This window comes from Nerophis ophidion, linkage group LG10 (assembly GCF_033978795.1).
Source record: "Nerophis ophidion isolate RoL-2023_Sa linkage group LG10, RoL_Noph_v1.0, whole genome shotgun sequence".
Lineage (NCBI taxonomy): Eukaryota > Metazoa > Chordata > Actinopteri > Syngnathiformes > Syngnathidae > Nerophis > Nerophis ophidion.
Window position 1 is genome coordinate 68,096,822 of NC_084620.1, and position 17,477 is coordinate 68,114,298.

General features: G+C 39.4%; 1 protein-coding gene across 6 annotated transcripts in view; it reads left to right on the plus strand.

The window, feature by feature from the left end:
• The window catches only part of slc37a3 (solute carrier family 37 member 3), a 69,404-nt gene extending 54,601 nt beyond the window's left edge, over positions 1–14,803 (plus strand). For all 6 annotated transcript variants that reach the window (XM_061914526.1, XM_061914528.1, XM_061914522.1 and 3 more), the window contains 6 exons: positions 2,428–2,633; positions 2,705–2,846; positions 8,987–9,088; positions 9,160–9,359; positions 9,427–9,492; positions 13,387–14,803. In XM_061914526.1, the coding sequence (XP_061770510.1) occupies positions 2,428–2,633; positions 2,705–2,846; positions 8,987–9,088; positions 9,160–9,359; positions 9,427–9,492; positions 13,387–13,479 (809 nt within the window). In that variant the 3' untranslated portion in view covers positions 13,480–14,803. The remainder of the gene's footprint in view (positions 1–2,427; positions 2,634–2,704; positions 2,847–8,986; positions 9,089–9,159; positions 9,360–9,426; positions 9,493–13,386) is intronic.
• Positions 14,804–17,477: the final 2,674 nt, after the last annotated feature.

Here is a 17,477-nt window from a genome sequence, read left to right on the forward strand (position 1 = left end):
AACCAGCACCCATCAGGAGCAAGGGTGAAGTGTCTTGCTCAGGACACAACGGACGTGACGAGGTTGGTACTAGGTGGGATTTGAACCAGGGACCCTCGGGTTGCGCACGGCCACTCTTCCACTGCGCCACGCCGTCCCTATATATATATATATATATATATATATATATATATATATATATATATATATATATATATATATATATATATATATATATATATATATATATATATATATATATATATATATATATATATATATATATATATATATATATATATATATATATATATATATATATATATATATATATATATATATATATATATATATATACATATGAATATGTGGATATGCTGTATGTATATGTATATGGATATGTATTATGTATCTATTTATATGTGAGTGTGTATATATAGATCAGGGATCTCAAACACGCGGCCCACGGGCTAATTGCAGCCCGCGAGGCGTTATTTTGCGGCCCGCACCTTAATATGAAAATTTTATGTTGGTGCGACCCGCAAGTTTTATATGGATGGCGCTTTACAGCGTCATACTTGCATACCCTCGAATTTTACGGGAGACTCCCAATCTTCAGTGCCCCTCCAGGGCTAATCATTCTCCCGAATTTCACTCAAATACCATTATTAAAGGGGCACCGTGGAGACACTGTCCATAGCGTCCTCTATAACCTGTACAAACAACGTGCCAGCCCAGTTACTTGGTCAACAGCCACACAGGTCACACTGAGGGTGGCCGTATAAACAACTTTAGCACTGTTACAAATATGCGCCACACTATGAACCCACACCAAACAAGAATGACAAACACATTTTGGGAGAACATCCGCACCGTAACACAACAGAACAAATACCCATGCAGCCCTATGGCTGTTGATCAAGTATGTCTTGCAGTCACTTCTGCTGGTCTGCAGAAGCCTCATACAATATGTGACTGGGCCGGCACACTGTTTGTTTGGTGGAAAAAGTGGAAGAAACGGCAGGTTATAGAGGACGTTAAAGACAGTGCCATCATATATCTATACAGTATATGTGAGGGTGTGTGTGTATATATATATATATATATGTTTGTGGTTATGTACATATATGTATATACATACATCTATATATACAAACATATATATATATACACATACATATATATATATATACATACATATATTCTATATGTATATATCTATACAGTATATATGTGAGTGTGTGTGTATATACATATGTTTGTGGTTATGTACATATATGTATATACATACTTCTATATATACAAACATAGATATATATATATATACACATACATATATATATATACATATATTCTATGTGTGTATATATATATATTTATACAGTATATGTCAGTATATATGAGTGTGTATATATATGTTTGTGGTTATGTACATATATGTATATACATACATCTATATATACAAACATATATATACATATATATATATACATACATATATTGTATATGTATATATCTATACAGTATATGTCAGTATATATGTGAGTGTGTGTATATATATTGAATTGAATTGAATTATATTTATATAGCGCTTTTCTCTAGTGACTCAAAGCGCTTTACATAGTGAAACCCAATATCTAAGTTACATTTAAACCAGTGTGGGTGGCACTGGGAGCAGGTGGGTAAAGTGTCTTGCCCAAGGACACAACGGCAGTGACTAGGATGGCGGAAGCGGGAATCGAACCTGCAACCCTCAAGTTGCTGGCACGGCCACTCTACCAACCGTGCTATACCGCCATATATGTTTGTGGTTATGTACATATATGTAAATATACATACATCTTTATATACAAACATATATATATACACATACATATATATATATATATATACGTACATATATTGTATATGTATATATATTTATATCTATACAGTATATGTCAGTATATATGAGTGTATATATATATATATGTTTGTGGTTATGTACATATATGTATATACATACATCTATATATACAAACATATATATACACATACATATATACATACATATATACTGTACAAGTGTATACATACATATATATGTATATTTAATATGTAATGTAAAAAATAATTAATCATCATTACTCATAATCCTTACGCACTTAAAAAAAAAAAAAGGGTGAGCAAACCAACATCTTTTTGTGTCTTTCTCGCCATCTCTGGGTATAAATTAAATGTCAAAGTTGACCAACTTCTCAGTTTATGGCCACAACCTTCTACTACACAAGTGAGAGGCGGGATTTATCAGACTATAATAAGTCTGGTCTTCAGTTTGAAATTGTTTTTTTTCTATCTACGTAGCTTTTATCTCTGTCCATTCGAGTATGCATTAAAAATATTTGAAGAGTATCTCTAAAGTGTTGAAATGGGACATCTGAAAAATTCTATGAAACTTGTGTATGTCAGGTCTGAGCACGGCGTGTGAAACTGGACTTAGTCCAGTTGAGACAGACACGCACAGACCTCTGATGAGCGATGGAGAAGAAGAGGAGGAGGAGAATGAGGATGGCGCGTACTCCCGCAACCACTCGGTTCAACAGCAGGATGAACCTCGTGAGGAGTCAAAAGCTGTGGGCTTCTTCCAGGCTTTCTGTCTGCCGGGAGTTCTTCCGGTGAGCGTTCAACGTGTCCCGAGGTAGTGACCTCCTCACTGACCATTAATCTGTGTGTGTTTGCTTGCCAGTATTCGCTAGCGTACGCGTGTCTGAAGCTGGTGAACTACTCCTTCTTCTTTTGGCTTCCCTTCTACCTGAGCAACAACTATGGCTGGAAGGAGGCCGAAGCTGACCGCCTGTCCATGTGGTACGACGTCGGCGGTATTATCGGTAAGCATACTGTACGTTAGTTCCATTGACCCCAATATAAGACAACCCTGAATATAAGGCAATGCAGTGTCCCTCGGGAAGTCCTGTGGGGAGTGCTCAGAGAGTATGGAGTAATGGACTGTCTTATTGTGTCGGTCCGCTCCCTGTATGATCAGTGTCAGAGCTTGGTCCGCATCGCCGGCAGTAAGTCGAACCTGTTTCCAGTGAGGGTTGGACTCCGCTAAGGTTGCCCTTTGTCACCGATTCTGTTCAGAACTTTTATGGACAGAATTTTTAGGCGCAGTCAAGGCGTTGAGGGTATCTGGTTTGGTGGCTGTAGGATTAGATCTCTGCTATTTGCAGATGTTGTGGTCCTGATGGCTTCATCTGGCCAAGATCTTCAACTCTCATTGGATCGGTTCGCAACAGAGTGTGAAGCAACTGGGATGAGAATCAGCACCTCTAAGTCCGAGTCCATGGTTCTCACCCGGAAAAGGGTGGAGTGCCATCTCCGGGTTGGGGAGGAGACCCTGCCCCAAGTGGAGGAGTTCAAGTACCTCGGAGTCTTGTTCACAAGTGAGGGAAGAGTGGCTCATGAGATCGACAGGCGGATCGGTGCGGCGTCTTCAGTAATGCGGACGTTGTATCGATCCGTTGTGGTGAAGAAGGAGCCGAGCCGGAAGGCAAAGCTCTCAATTTACCAGTCAATCTACGTTCTCATCCTCACCTGAGCTTTGGGTCATGACCAAAAGGACAGGATTACAGCTACAAGCGGCCGAAATGAGTTTCCTCTGCCGGGTGGCGTGGCTCTCCCTTAGAGATAGGGTGAGAAGCTCTGTCATCCGGGAAGAACTCAAAGTAAAGCCGCTGCTCCTCCACATCGAGAGGAGCCAGATGAGGTGGTTCGGGCATCTGGTCAGGATGTCACCCGAACGCCTCCCTAGGGAGGTGTGTCAGGCAAATCCGACTGGTAGGAGGCCACGGGGAAGACCCAGGACACGTTGGGAGCACTATGTCTCCCGGCTGGCCTGGGAACGCCTCGGGATCCCCCGGGAGGAACTGGACGAAGTGGCTGGGGAGAGGGAAGTCTGGGCCTCCCTGCTTAGGCTGCTGCCCCCGCGACCCGACCTCGGATAAGCGGAAGAAGATGGATGGATGGCAGTGGTACCTCAACTTAAGTGTGTTTCAAGATAAAATCTGTCTCTCGACTAATTGTTATTGTCAAGTGTTTTGCTTGTTTCGCTGTGCTTGTCCCACACTTGAAAGGATGTACCAATGCTGAATGTGGCTTCTGGATTTCACTCAAAAGATTATTTTTTTCCTTTTAGTTTCCTTTAGTTTGCAACAGTTTCTCAAAACAAAGAAACAGCATCTTTTTTCTTTTTAATCTTTAGCAGCCTTTAAGTGAAAAACCGGCTGTCCGATCAGCTTTCGGTTGTGGTACACTTTTGGCACAACTCTGGGTTATCTGTAAGGAACTAAACCTTCTTTCTAATCACCGGGCTCGCGCACCAGCAGATGAGCCTGGAGCGCGCCACGCTATACCTGCGCGTGAACGTTAGATCTGCTCTGAACATATAAGCCGACTGGCTGAACTAATGCCGAATGATATAGACCTTGCCTGGGGTTGCCTAGGTGAATAGGGGTGCAGTGCTCTATGATCAAATATGATTTTATTAAGTGGGATTTGCCAAGCCGTCGCGGTTGCGAGTTCACGCATCAGCTGACGAGACAGCTGTTCGCCACTACAGTTATTCTTGAAATTGCAAGTCTTAAGGAAAAATGTCCCTGCTTTGGGCAGAATGAAATCCCTTAGAAATGACTAGTTTTGTCCTCGGTTCTGCTAACATATTCTCTGTGAAGCACAAACAAACAATGATCCAGGACCACCTGGAATGCGGCGCTGGCTAATGTACCCTCCTCATTGTGATAGGGGACAGGTGTGAGGAATCAGTGCTCCCACAAGAAGTCAAAAAGAGGAAGTAGCCCTGAAAATGGATACAAACCCTAAACAGGAAGAATGCAACATAAAACCAAAACAGTCATGAAAAATCATGACATTAGTTGTTTGTAATCATTCCGTCAAATTGTTTTTATACAACGTTGCACATATAAAAGTTAGTTCTTCTTTATAAAACTCATGTTATATGGCAGTGGTTCGCAAATGGGGGTACGCGTACCCCTGGGGGTACTTGAAGATATGCCATGGGGTACGTGAGATTTTTCAAAAATATTCTCAAAATAGCAACAGTTCAAATATCCTTTATAAATATTTTGATTGAATAATACTTCAACAAAATATGAATGTAAGTTCATAAACTGTGAAAAGAAATGCAACAATGCAATATTCAGTGTTGACAGCTAGATTTTTTGTGGACATGTTCCGTAAATATTGATGTTAAAGATTTATTTTTTTGTGAAGAAATATTTAGAATTATGTTCATGAATTCAAATTGTTCTCTATTACAATCCCCAAAGAGGGCACTTTAAGTTGATTTTGTTCTATGTGTAGAAATCTTTATAATTGAATCACTTGTTTAATTTTCAACAAGTTTTTAGATATTTTTATATATATATTTTTCCAAATAGTTCAAGAAAGACCACTACAAATGAGCAATATTTTGCACTGTTATACAATTCAATACATCAGAAACTGATGACATAGTGCTGTATTTTACTTCATTATCTCTTTTTTTTTTTTCAACCAAAAATGCTTTTCTCTGATTAGGGGGTACTTGAATTAAAAAAATGTTCACAGGGGGTACATCACTGAAAAAAGGTTGAGAACCACTGTTGTATGGTAAAGTTGTGCTGTTTTGGGCAAGGCAAGGCAACTTTATTTGTATTGCACTTTTCATACACAAGGCAGACTCAAAGTGCTTCAGAGACAACAAAGTGAAATGAAAGAAAATGAAAGCAAAATTAAAATGCAGACAATAAGAATAAAAACAGTGCGAAAGTTAAAAGATTTAGCTGAAAGCTAAGGTGAATACCATGAATTGATTAACGTGGACCCTGACTTAAACAAGTTAAAACACTTATTGGGGTGTTACCATTTAGTGGTCAATTGTATGGAATATGTACTGTACTGTGCAATCTACTAATAAAAGTATCAATCAATCAAAACATAAAAGTTTTCAGTCTAGTTTTAAATGTAGTCAGAGTTAGGTAAAGTCTGACATCTTCAGGAAGTTTATTCCAACTATTTGTTGCGTAGTGACTGAATGATGCTCTCCCTTGATTTGAGTTTACTCTGCGAACCGCTAACAGATTGGTCCCAGAAGATTTTAGTGATCTAGAGCAGTGGTCCCCAACCACCGGGCCGTGGCCCGATTGGTACCGGGCCGCAGAATAATTTTTTATTAAAAAATTTTTTTTTATTAAATCAACATAAAAAACAGAACATACACTTACAAATAGTGCACCAACCACAAAAAACTCCCTTTTTCATGACAAAAACTTCCTTTCTTCATGACAAAGAAGAAAGAAGAAAAATAAGAAAAAAAAGGACACCGCGGGACAAATTATTAAGCGTTAACCGGTCCGCGGATACAAAAAGGTTGGGGACCACTGATCTAGAGGGCTTATATAGTGGGAGCATATCAGTGATATACTTCGGCCCTATACCGTGTAGTGATTTATATGTGAGCAGGAGGATTTTGAAATCAATTCTCTGATGTACAGGGAGCCAATGTAAGGATTTAAGAATTGGTGTAATGTGCTCACATTTTTTGGTCTTTGTTAGAACTCTAGCAGCAGCGTTCTGAACAAGCTGTAGCTGCCTGACAGTTTTTTTGGGAAGACCTGCAAGGAGACCATTACAATAGTCTAGCCTACTGGTAATAAAGGCATGTACAAGTTTTTCAAAGTCTTGAGCTGACATGAGCCCTCTACGTCTTGTTACATTTTTGAGGTGATAGTAGGCCCATTTTGTTACTGAATTGATGTGACCGTCGAAATGTAAATCAGAATCTAAAATAACCCCAAAATTTCTGGCTTTATTTGAGGTTTTCAGGGACAATGATTGAAGGTGTTGGATGACTTTTTTTTTTTTTTTTCATTCTGTAGAACCTTTATTTAACCAGATAAGAAACCCATTGAGATCAAGATGTCTTTCACAAGGGTGACCTGGCCAAGAGGTCAACAGCACATGTCACAGAGCAGTTTCATAAAAGTAATACATTAAGGCATACATTTTAAAAAAACATAAAAGAGAACTGTAAAACAATAAAGATTTACACCTTTTAAAAACACAGGCACTGAGCAAAGGTCTCTTGCTCTCTGCCCTCAGGACAGAACGGAAGGCTCCAAATGGAATTAGTTCAGTGAGTTTCAGTTTCGTCTGCAATGCATTCCATGCCATAGGGGCAGCAATACCAAAAGCTCTTTTGCCAAATTCAGTTCATACATGGGGAACAGTTAAAACATACAAATTGTTAGAAAGTAATGCATAAGAGCTGTTTTTTTAGGGTCAAGCACCAAGTAAATTGATATTAATTTATTTCGATGGATAACTTTGAGTTATGAGCTCTGTCAGAACCAGTTCAGCTTGTAAGTTGAGGTACTACTCAATATCCATCCATCCATCCATCATCTTCCGCTTATCCGAGGTCGGGTTGCGGGGGCAACAGCCTAAGCAGGGAAACCCAGACTTCCCTCTCCCCAGCCACTTCGTCTAGCTCTTCCCGGGGGATCCCGAGGCGTTCCCAGGCCAGCCGGGAGACATAGTCTTCCCAACGTGTCCTGGGTCTTCCCCGTGGCCTCCTACCGGTTGGACGTGCCCTAAACACCTCCCTAGGGAGGCGTTCGGGTGGCATCCTGACCAGATGCCCGAACCACCTCATCTGGCTCCTCTCCATGTGGAGGAGCAGCGGCTTTACTTTGAGTTCCTCCCGGATGGCAGAGCTTCTCACCCTATCTCTAAGGGAGAGCCCCGCCACACGGCGGAGGAAACTCATTTCGGCCGCTTGTACCCGTGATCTTATCCTTTCGGTCATGACCCAAAGCTCATGACCATAGGTGAGGATGGGAACGTAGATCGACCGGTAAATTGAGAGCTTTGCCTTCCGGCTCAGCTCCTTCTTCACCACAACGGATCGGTACAACGTCCGCATTACTGAAGACGCCGCACCGATCCGCCTGTCGATCTCACGATCCACTCTTCCCTCACTCGTGAACAAGACTCCTAGGTACTTGAACTCCTCCACTTGGGGCAGGGTCTCCTCCCCAACCCGGAGATGGCACTCCACCCTTTTCCGGGCGAGAACCATGGACTCGGACTTGGAGGTGCTGATTCTCATTCCGGTCGCTTCACACTCTGCTGCGAACCGATCCAGCGAGAGCTGAAGATCCCGGTCAGATGAAGCCATCAGGACCACATCATCTGCAAAAAGCAGAGACCTAATCCTGCGGTTACCAAACCGGAACCCCTCAACGCCTTGACTGCGCCTAGAAATTCTGTCCATAAAAGTTATGAACAGAATCGGTGACAAAGGACAGCCTTGGCGGAGTCCAACCCTCACTGGAAATGTGTTCGACTTACTGCCGGCAATGCGGACCAAGCTCTGGCACTGATCATACAGGGAACGGACCGCCACAATAAGACAGTCCGATACCCCATACTCTCTGAGCACTCCCCACAGGACTTCCCGAGGGACACGGTCGATTGCCTTCTCCAAGTCCACAAAGCACATGTAGACTGGTTGGGCAAACTCCCATGCACCCTCAAGAACCCTGCCGAGAGTATAGAGCTGGTCCACAGTTCCATGACCAGGACGAAAACCACACTGTTCCTCCTGAATCCGAGGTTCGACTCTCCGACGTAGCCTCCTCTCCAGTACACCTGAATAAACCTTACCGGGAAGGCTGAGGAGTGTGATCCCACGATAGTTGGAACACACTACTGAATACTTTTTATTTATTTATTTTTTTGACAAAATCAAAAAAAAATTTTTGTTGCTTTTGTCACGGCTGAATCTCTCCCAATGTGCGTGAGTGACAGGAAGAAAAGCTCCAACTTGCTTGTAAACTTAGTTCGACGTGACCTGCCGGTTTGCATGTATAAATTGCTCGACCGCCAATATAGGACTTATTTTTCCTGAAGAAAAAATGCCATCTAATATTCAGGTCAGTAGACTGACTTTATGTTGTTTCTCTTTCAGGGGGAACCGTTCAGGGTCTGATAACGGACGTCCTGGGAAAGCGATCCCCAGTGTTGGGGTTAAGTCTGGCGCTAGCCATGGCCTCCCTTGTGGGGTACAGCCGTGAGTAGTCACTGAAATGACACACGATACCGCATCCAACGATACGCCTTCATGGACGCTAACCTCTGCAGATTCACCAAATGACAAGGCCGCCAACGCCGCCCTGCTGGCCATCACCGGCTTCTTCATCGGAGGTCCGTCCAACATGATCAGCTCAGCCATATCTGCTGATCTGGGGAGGCAGGACGCCGTTCGGGGAAGTCGAGAGGCTTTGGCTACAGTCACGGGCATTGTGGACGGGACAGGAAGTATAGGAGCTGCCGGTGGACAAGTATGTTGTCCTTTTTCAAAGCCACACATGAAGCTGTGAACTCAAACTAAACAATGTCATCTTTTAGTACTTGGTGTCCCTCATTGAGAGCAAGCTGGGCTGGCTATCTGTCTTCTACTTCTTTGTCATCATGGTAAGATTTCAAATTTAAAGGTCCTATATTATACAGTTTTTCAGCAAAAATTCTCAAAGGTCTCACAATAGTCTAGCTTTAATGCTAATGAGCCATGTTTGATTCAAGAAGTGCGAGTGCGGATCCTATCCACCTTTTACAAAACACTGTAACTCTGCACTTTTATCCCTTTTAATGGATTACATCCCGTAAATTTCGGACTATAAAATGTATTAGGGGTGTAACGGTACACAAAAATTTCGATTCGGTACGTACCTCGGTTTAGAGGTCACGATACAGTAAGAAAACAACAAAATATAAATTTTTAGTTTTTTATTTACCAAATATGTAAACAATGGCTTTATCCTTTTAACATTGGGTACACTATAATAATTTTGCCCACGTTAATCCACATTAAACTGCCTCAAGTTGTTGCTTTGATTAAATAAAATGACAAAACCTTTCTTCTACATATAAAAAGTGCAACATTAAACAGTTTCAAGTCAACTCATCAGGCTTAATTTATTACAGCATTTGGGAAGCCTGTAGTTGACTTTTATTATGTAAATGTTATATTTGTATCAACATCTGATAGCAGGGACCCTGCCATTCAAAACTAGGCTGCTACATTACTAATGATTCATGTAACTATAGCTAAAAAAATAGTACAAAAGCAACAGGAGAGACTATTCATCCCTGAAGACCATGGAGTTCAATGAAATAACAGACAGACAGGGGTTTGCTGCCCCTAACACGCACGCACGCACACACACACACACATCAAAATGAGCTAACGTTACGCTAAAAGCTAGCTAGCCTTCACCACAAGCCAGAACTGTGAGTGAGCTGAGCTGCAGTTTACGTTTCTAGAAAGTCAACGGGCTCACAGTGATGTTTAGAAAGTAGTTGACTTGGAAGTGTTTTTTTATAATTTGGGGAGTGTACAATGTCCGCTGCTCCCCTGCTAAACTCACATCTGCTCGACGCTAAAGCATTGACAACATGCGTCCTGAATACGCACTGCTGATTGGCTGTTACATCGCTCTGAATACGCATTGCTGATTGGCTGTTACATCGCTCTGAATACGCACTGCTGATTGGCTTTGTATGTAACTAATCAGATGGTTGTGCGGGCGGGATAATGCTGGGTGCTCACTGCTCAGACAGAGGCAGAAAGCAGAGCAGCTTGTGAAGACTTTCAAACTCGTTCGGTACGCCCGCATGCTGAAACGAAACCCCCGTACCGAAACGGTTCAATACAAATACACGTACCGTTAAACCCCTAAAATGTATATTATAGATTATAGAGGAAGGGTGCCCATTACGTCGATTGCGAGCTACCTGTCGATCGCGGAGGATGTGTTAGTCGATCACCAGCCAGGCCTTTAAAAAAAATAGACCTAATGATTTGCGATCATCAATCTTCACCAAGACGTCACTTTCGTCTCTTGATTGACAATCACGACACCTGAGGGTCTTGTGAGACGACACGGGCTGCTGCGAGCTCATTATTAAGAAAAAGTGATGGACAGGAAGGCGAGAAACATTTTTTTTTTCAACACATTCGCGCCGTACCTACTTTCAAAACTCTAAAGACCGACTGCACAATTCCTATCTTCACAATAAAAGCGCTGCTTGCCTGCGCTAACAAAATAAGAGTTTCAGAAAGCTGGCGTGCACAAGCTAGCAAGCTACGGAGCTAATGGATTTCTTGTAAAGTGTATAAAAACGAGTATGGAAGCTGGACAAATAAGATGCCAAAAACCAACCACTTTCATGTGGTATTGGACAGAAAGGAGGACTTTTGTTCTCCTCCATTTGAAAATGTCGACGTTATCCGCACTTCTGTCTGATTCCAATCAATGCAAGTCATCCGAATCAGGTAATACCCCAACTTATATTCTTATTTTCATGAAAGAAAGGACTCTATATGTGTTAAACATTATTGCATTATCATTAAAAACCTTTAATATGTTAACAAAAACGTATGTTTCATAAATAAAAACATAAATGATATATATGAATGAGGTAGATCCCTTCGACTTGGTCAATTGAAAAGTAGCTCGCCTGCAGGAGAAATGTTGGCACCCCTGTTATAGAGACTATATATACTATAGACAGCACTTACTAAATTGTGGAAGAAAAGAAAATCCATATATTCGCCGCACCGGACTATCTATACCAGTGGTTCTCAACCTTTTTTCAGTGATGTAACCCCTGTGAACATTTGTTTTAATTCAAGTACCCCCTAATCAGAGCAAAGCCTTTTTGGTTAAAAAAAAAGAGATTAAGAAGTAAAATACAGCACTATGTCATCAGTTTCTGATGTATTAAATTGTATAACAGTGCAAAATATTGCTCATTTGTAGTGGTCTTTCTTGAACTATTTGGGGAAAAAAAGATATAAAAATAATTAAAAAGTGTTGAAAAATAAACAAGTGATTCAATTATAAATAAAGATTTCTACACATAGAAGTAATCATCAACTTAAAGTGCCCTCTCTGGGGATTGTAATAGAGATCCATCTGGATTCATGAACTTAATTCTAAACATTTCTTTACTTAAAAATAAATCCTTAACATCAATAATTATGGAACATGTCCACAAAAAATCTAGCTGTCAACACTGAATATTGTTTCACAGTTTATGAACTTACATTCATATTTTGTTGAAGTATTAATCAATACATATATTTATAATGGATTTTTGAATTGTTGCTATTTTTAGAATTAAAAAAAAAAACTCTTGTACCCCTTGGCATACCTTCAAGTACCCCCAGGGGTACGTGTACCCCCATTTGAGAACCACTGATCTATACTGTCATTTTAGCTGAACAAAATATTGTGTCATTTCTTTGGCTAAAACTAAATTAATTTAGATGACTAAAATTTTAATTTTCGTCATAGGCTTCACGGTGGAAGAGGGGTTAGTGCATCTGCCACACAATACAAAGGTCCTGAATAGTCCTGGGTTCAATCCCAGGCTCGGGATCTTTCTGTGTGGAGTTTGCATGTCCTCCCCGTGAATGCGTGGGTTCCCTCCGGGTACTCCGGCTTCCTCCCACTTCCAAAGACATGCACCTGGGGATAGGTTGATTGGCAACACGGGATGGCGTGGTGTAGTGGGAGAGTGGCCGTGCGCAACCCGAGCGTCCCTGGTTCAATCCCCACCTAGTACCAACCTTGTCTTGTCCGTTGTGTCTTGAGCAAGACACTTCACCCTTGCTCCGGATGGGTGCTGGTTAGCGCCTTGCATGGCAGCTCCCTCCATCAGTGTGTGAATGGGTAAATGTGGAAGTAGTGTTAAAGCGCTTTGAGTACCTTGAAGGTAGAAAAGCGCTATAAAAGTACAACCCATTTATTTATTTATTTAACACTAAATGGTCCCTAGTGTGTGAATATTGTCTGTCTATCTGTGTTGGCCCTGCGATGAGGTGGCGACTTGTCCAGGGTGTACCCCGCCTTCCGCCCGATTGTAGCTAAGAGAGGCATCAGCGCCCCTCGCGATCCCAAAGGGAATAAGCTGTAGAAATGGATGGATGGACATTTTCGTCATAAATATGACTAAAATTGAATTAAAAACTGCTTTCAAAATTTGCACTGATAGCTATGTAAGCTCCTACACTCATTTTACGCTCACATTTGAACAGCAACATCATGCTATTTTAGCCTGAAGGAAAACAAAATTATCAAACTGACAATTTACTGAGCTTTATTTTAGGATGTGTAGCAAAACCTTTAATTTTTTTGTCTATTTAGAGGCGGGTCAGAGATGATAGTCCTCATAAACAGGCTTTAAGGAAATACTACTGTCATTACATAACATAAAAATAGTAAATTTTGCGTAATAATTGACCTGAAACTTTAAGGATAATTTTGCAACATCCAATGAACTTGCATGGTTTTGACATTACAGACAGGGGGCAGCGTTGTCTTCATTGCTCCCTTGATCCTGAAAGATGTGCGAGCCATGTGGAGAGAGCGACAGGCACTGCACCACCAGCTGTGAGACAAGTAACTTGCTTTGTGTCCTCCGTGGCATCGCTACAACACTACTTTTAAGAAAAAAGAGCTATTTTGGGAAGAGTTTTTGTTTAAACTTGTGTTGAAAGGCTGCAGTCAGCTGTGACAAGAGGACCCAGTCTTAGTATGTACATATTTAAAATGGCTGTAAATAGCTACAAAAGAACTGTCGTGTAACATAATTCCGGGTTGCACGTGGATGGGATGGGTTGTTCCTGTAAATACTGTAGATAACACACTAAGATTTAATGTTTTCTAATCAGTCATTCATTAGAATGATTTTATTACTGCTTGGACTCTGCCCATCATTCCAACTTTCTCATAGTACAACATAATGCTTTTGTCTTTGAGTCTTAAATCCCATGTTTACTGTCAGTTGGCCAGTAATCAGCCGCCGTTAGGAGCGCGGTTATATTAGTGGCCGTGGGGGGGTCGAAATGATACTTAACCTTCCTCTTGTGTTAGAGTTCTGTTACCATCTCTTATGTTAACGGGTCAGTTTTGACCCATGTCTTAAAACAGCTGTAAAATACACTAAAAACAATTATCTATCATTCAATTTGTTTCCCCATCTCTTGGTTACCTTGTTAGGCTTCCTTATCCATGAAAATATTGGTTTTAATATTTTAATAATTTGGTGTGGGCCTTTTTTGTCAGTATACCTCTCGATTTCAATTTAAAAAATTGTCAAATGAACCTCAATAGAGTCGTATAAATGAATAAAAGGTTGTTGTGTTACCTGACTATTACTGAGGGGTATTAGAACACATCTCTTAAATATATTTTTTGTATTTATTTTTTCATTTTAATAATTTTATACTGAATTGACCTCACATGTCTGGACATGCCTGTCTTTGTTTGTTTTTGTACTGGATAACAAGGTAAAATGAGAATCTCCTAAAAAATAAAACACACATGAGTGTTCAGTTTTGGCTCTAGGTATTGCTTAATAATCTTATTTTTATATAACTGGGTCGAAACCGACCCTAACAACACCAAGGTCATAATTTAAACCAGAGCATTTTATAATTTAGTGAAAAAAAAAAGTTTTTTTTTGTTGAAATAGAAGTTCCTGACAAAAGTCAAAAAGCCTTGATGCAAAAAAAATACATTTATGTGGTTCTTTTATGCATTTAAAAACGAAAACGGGTCGTTGCCGACCCTAACACAAGACGAAAGTTATGTAGAATGTAAAACTCAAGGAATGTGTAACAATCTGTACTTTTTAAGGCATATTTTGTTTTTATTTATGTGTACATTCACACATGTAAATGTAGCATTTTGTTTTTAATAAATTGTGGTTCAATGTTGTTAAATGAATTCCTGCAGCCATGTTCACCCTCTGGGACACCTTTGGTGATCACACATTCTATTACCCTAAATTCTGCTTATTTGAAATAATACTTCGGGTCCAGGCAACAAAAACTGAGAAGGCCCTTTGGTTAAGAAACACCATCATAAAACATTGATGAAGAAGAAAAATACTTTTATTGTCACACAATGCATGTACAGCAAAATGTAGTCTCTGCATTTAACCCATACTCTCTTGAGGAGCAATGGGTAGTCATCGTGTCGCGAGGAAAAGGTGTAACTTTTTCGATTCCTCAAAGGTTAGCTAATTATAATTTACATTCCATTAGCCACTCTATTAATGTGTAAAGGAGTAATCTTTGATAAAGTAAAAATAAGAATACATTTGTATTGCTTTTTTAACGGAGTGGCCCATTTTGTACCCTAAGGCAGTGGTTCTCAACCTTTTTTCAGTGATGTACCCCCTGTGAACATTAGGTTTTTTGTTTAATTGTGAAGTGAAGTGAATTATATTTATATAGCGCTTTTCTCAAGTGACTCAAAGCGCTTTACATAGTGACACCCAATATCTAAGTTTCATTTAAACCAGTGTGGGTAGCACTGGGAGCAGGTGGGTAAAGTGTCTTGCCCAAGGACACAACGGCAGTAACTAGGATGGCACAAGCGGGAATCGAACCTGCAACCCTCAAGTTGCTGGCACGGCCACTCCACCAACCGAGCTATACCATGAATTGATTAACGTGGACCCCGACTTAAACAAGTTGAAAAACTTATTGGGGTGTTACCATTTAGTGGTCAATTGTACGGAATATGTACTGAACTGTGTAATCTACTAATAAAAGTATCAATCAATCAATCAATCAAAGCCGCCCCATTCAAGTACCCCCTAATCAGACCAACGTATTTTTGGTTGAAAAAAAGAGATAAAGAAGTAAAATACAGCACTATGTCACCCAGTTTCTGATTCATTAAATTGTATAATTGTTCATTTGTAGTGGTCTTTCTTGAAATATTTGGGAATTTTTTTTTAAAAATAACTAAAAACTTGTTGAAAAATAAACAAGTGATTCAATTATAAATAAAGATTTTTACACATAGAAGTAATCATCAACTTAAGTCCCCTTTTTGGGGATTGTAATAGAGATCAATCTGGATTCATGAACTTAATTCTAAACATTTCTTCACAAAAAAATTATTTTAACATCAATATTTATGGAACCCTTCCACAAAAAATCTAGCTGTCAACGCTGAATATTGCATTGTTGCATTTCTTGAACTTATATAAACAAAATATGAACTTACATTCATATTTTGTTGAATTATTATTTAATAAATATAATTATAAAGGATTTTGGAATTGTTGCTATTGTTAGAATATTTTTTTTAAATCTCACGTACCCCTTGGCATACCTTCAAGTACCCCTAGGGGTACGCGTACCTCCATTAGAGAACCACTGCCCTAAGGGACAACAAAGTAACTTTTTTAGGGAACATAAGGGTTGGTTTATAATTTTTGAAAATTCCAAAAATCCTCTATGAATGCGGGGAAAATGAAAATGATATACATTCAAAAAGTATATAACTTTTTAACCGTAAGGTTTTGATTAGTATTTTTTGAATTCCGTCATTCCCTTTATTGGTGCCAGGAAAGTAGAATGTATATACCGTATTTTTTGGACTATAAGTCGCTCCGAAGTATAAGTCGCATCTGCCGAGAATGCATAATAAAGAAGGAAAAAAACATATATAAGTCGCACTGGAGTCTAAGTCTCATTTTTGGGGGGAAATTTATTCGATGAAAACCAACACCAAGAATAGACATTTGAAAGGCAATTTAAAATAAATAAAGAATAGTGAACAACAGGCTGAATAAGTGTACGTTATATGAGGCATAAATATAACGTAAATATGTTAACCTAACATTATGGTAAGAGTCATTCAAATAACTATAACATATAGAACATGCTATACCTTTACCAAACTATCTGTCACTCCTAATTGATAAATCCCATGAAATCTTATACGTCTAGTCTCTTATGTGAATGAGCTAAATAATATTACTTGATATTTTACGGTAATGTGTTAATAATTTCACACATAAGTCGCACCCTCGGCCAAACTATGAAAAAAACTGTGACTTATAGTCCGAAAAATACGGTATTAGTTTTACATTACATTTTAGTACACTTTTATGAGGTTGACCATTTTGGGACCAAAGGGGCGCAACTTTTTTTTCCCTTAAGGGTTTAGTTATTATTCTTTAAATTCCATTATTCTCTTTATTAGTGCCAGGAAAGTAAATATATATAATAGTTTTAAAGCATTACATTTTTAGTACACTTTTATGAGGTGGAAATTTTTCAGACCTAAGGGGTAAAAGTGTAAGTTCTTACCTGTAAGGGTTAGATTATTATTTTTTTAATTCTTACATTATTTTTATTAGTGCCAGGAAAGTAAATATATGTAATAGTTTTATATCATTACATTTTTAGTATATTTTTATGAGGTGGACCACTTTGGAACCTAATGGGTAAAATTATTTTTTTACCCGTCAGGGTTATTTATTTATTTATTATTTATTCCTTCATTCACTGTATTTGTGTAGGGAAACTAAATATATATAATAGTTTTAAATCATTACATATTAAGTACACTAATATGAGGTGGACCTAA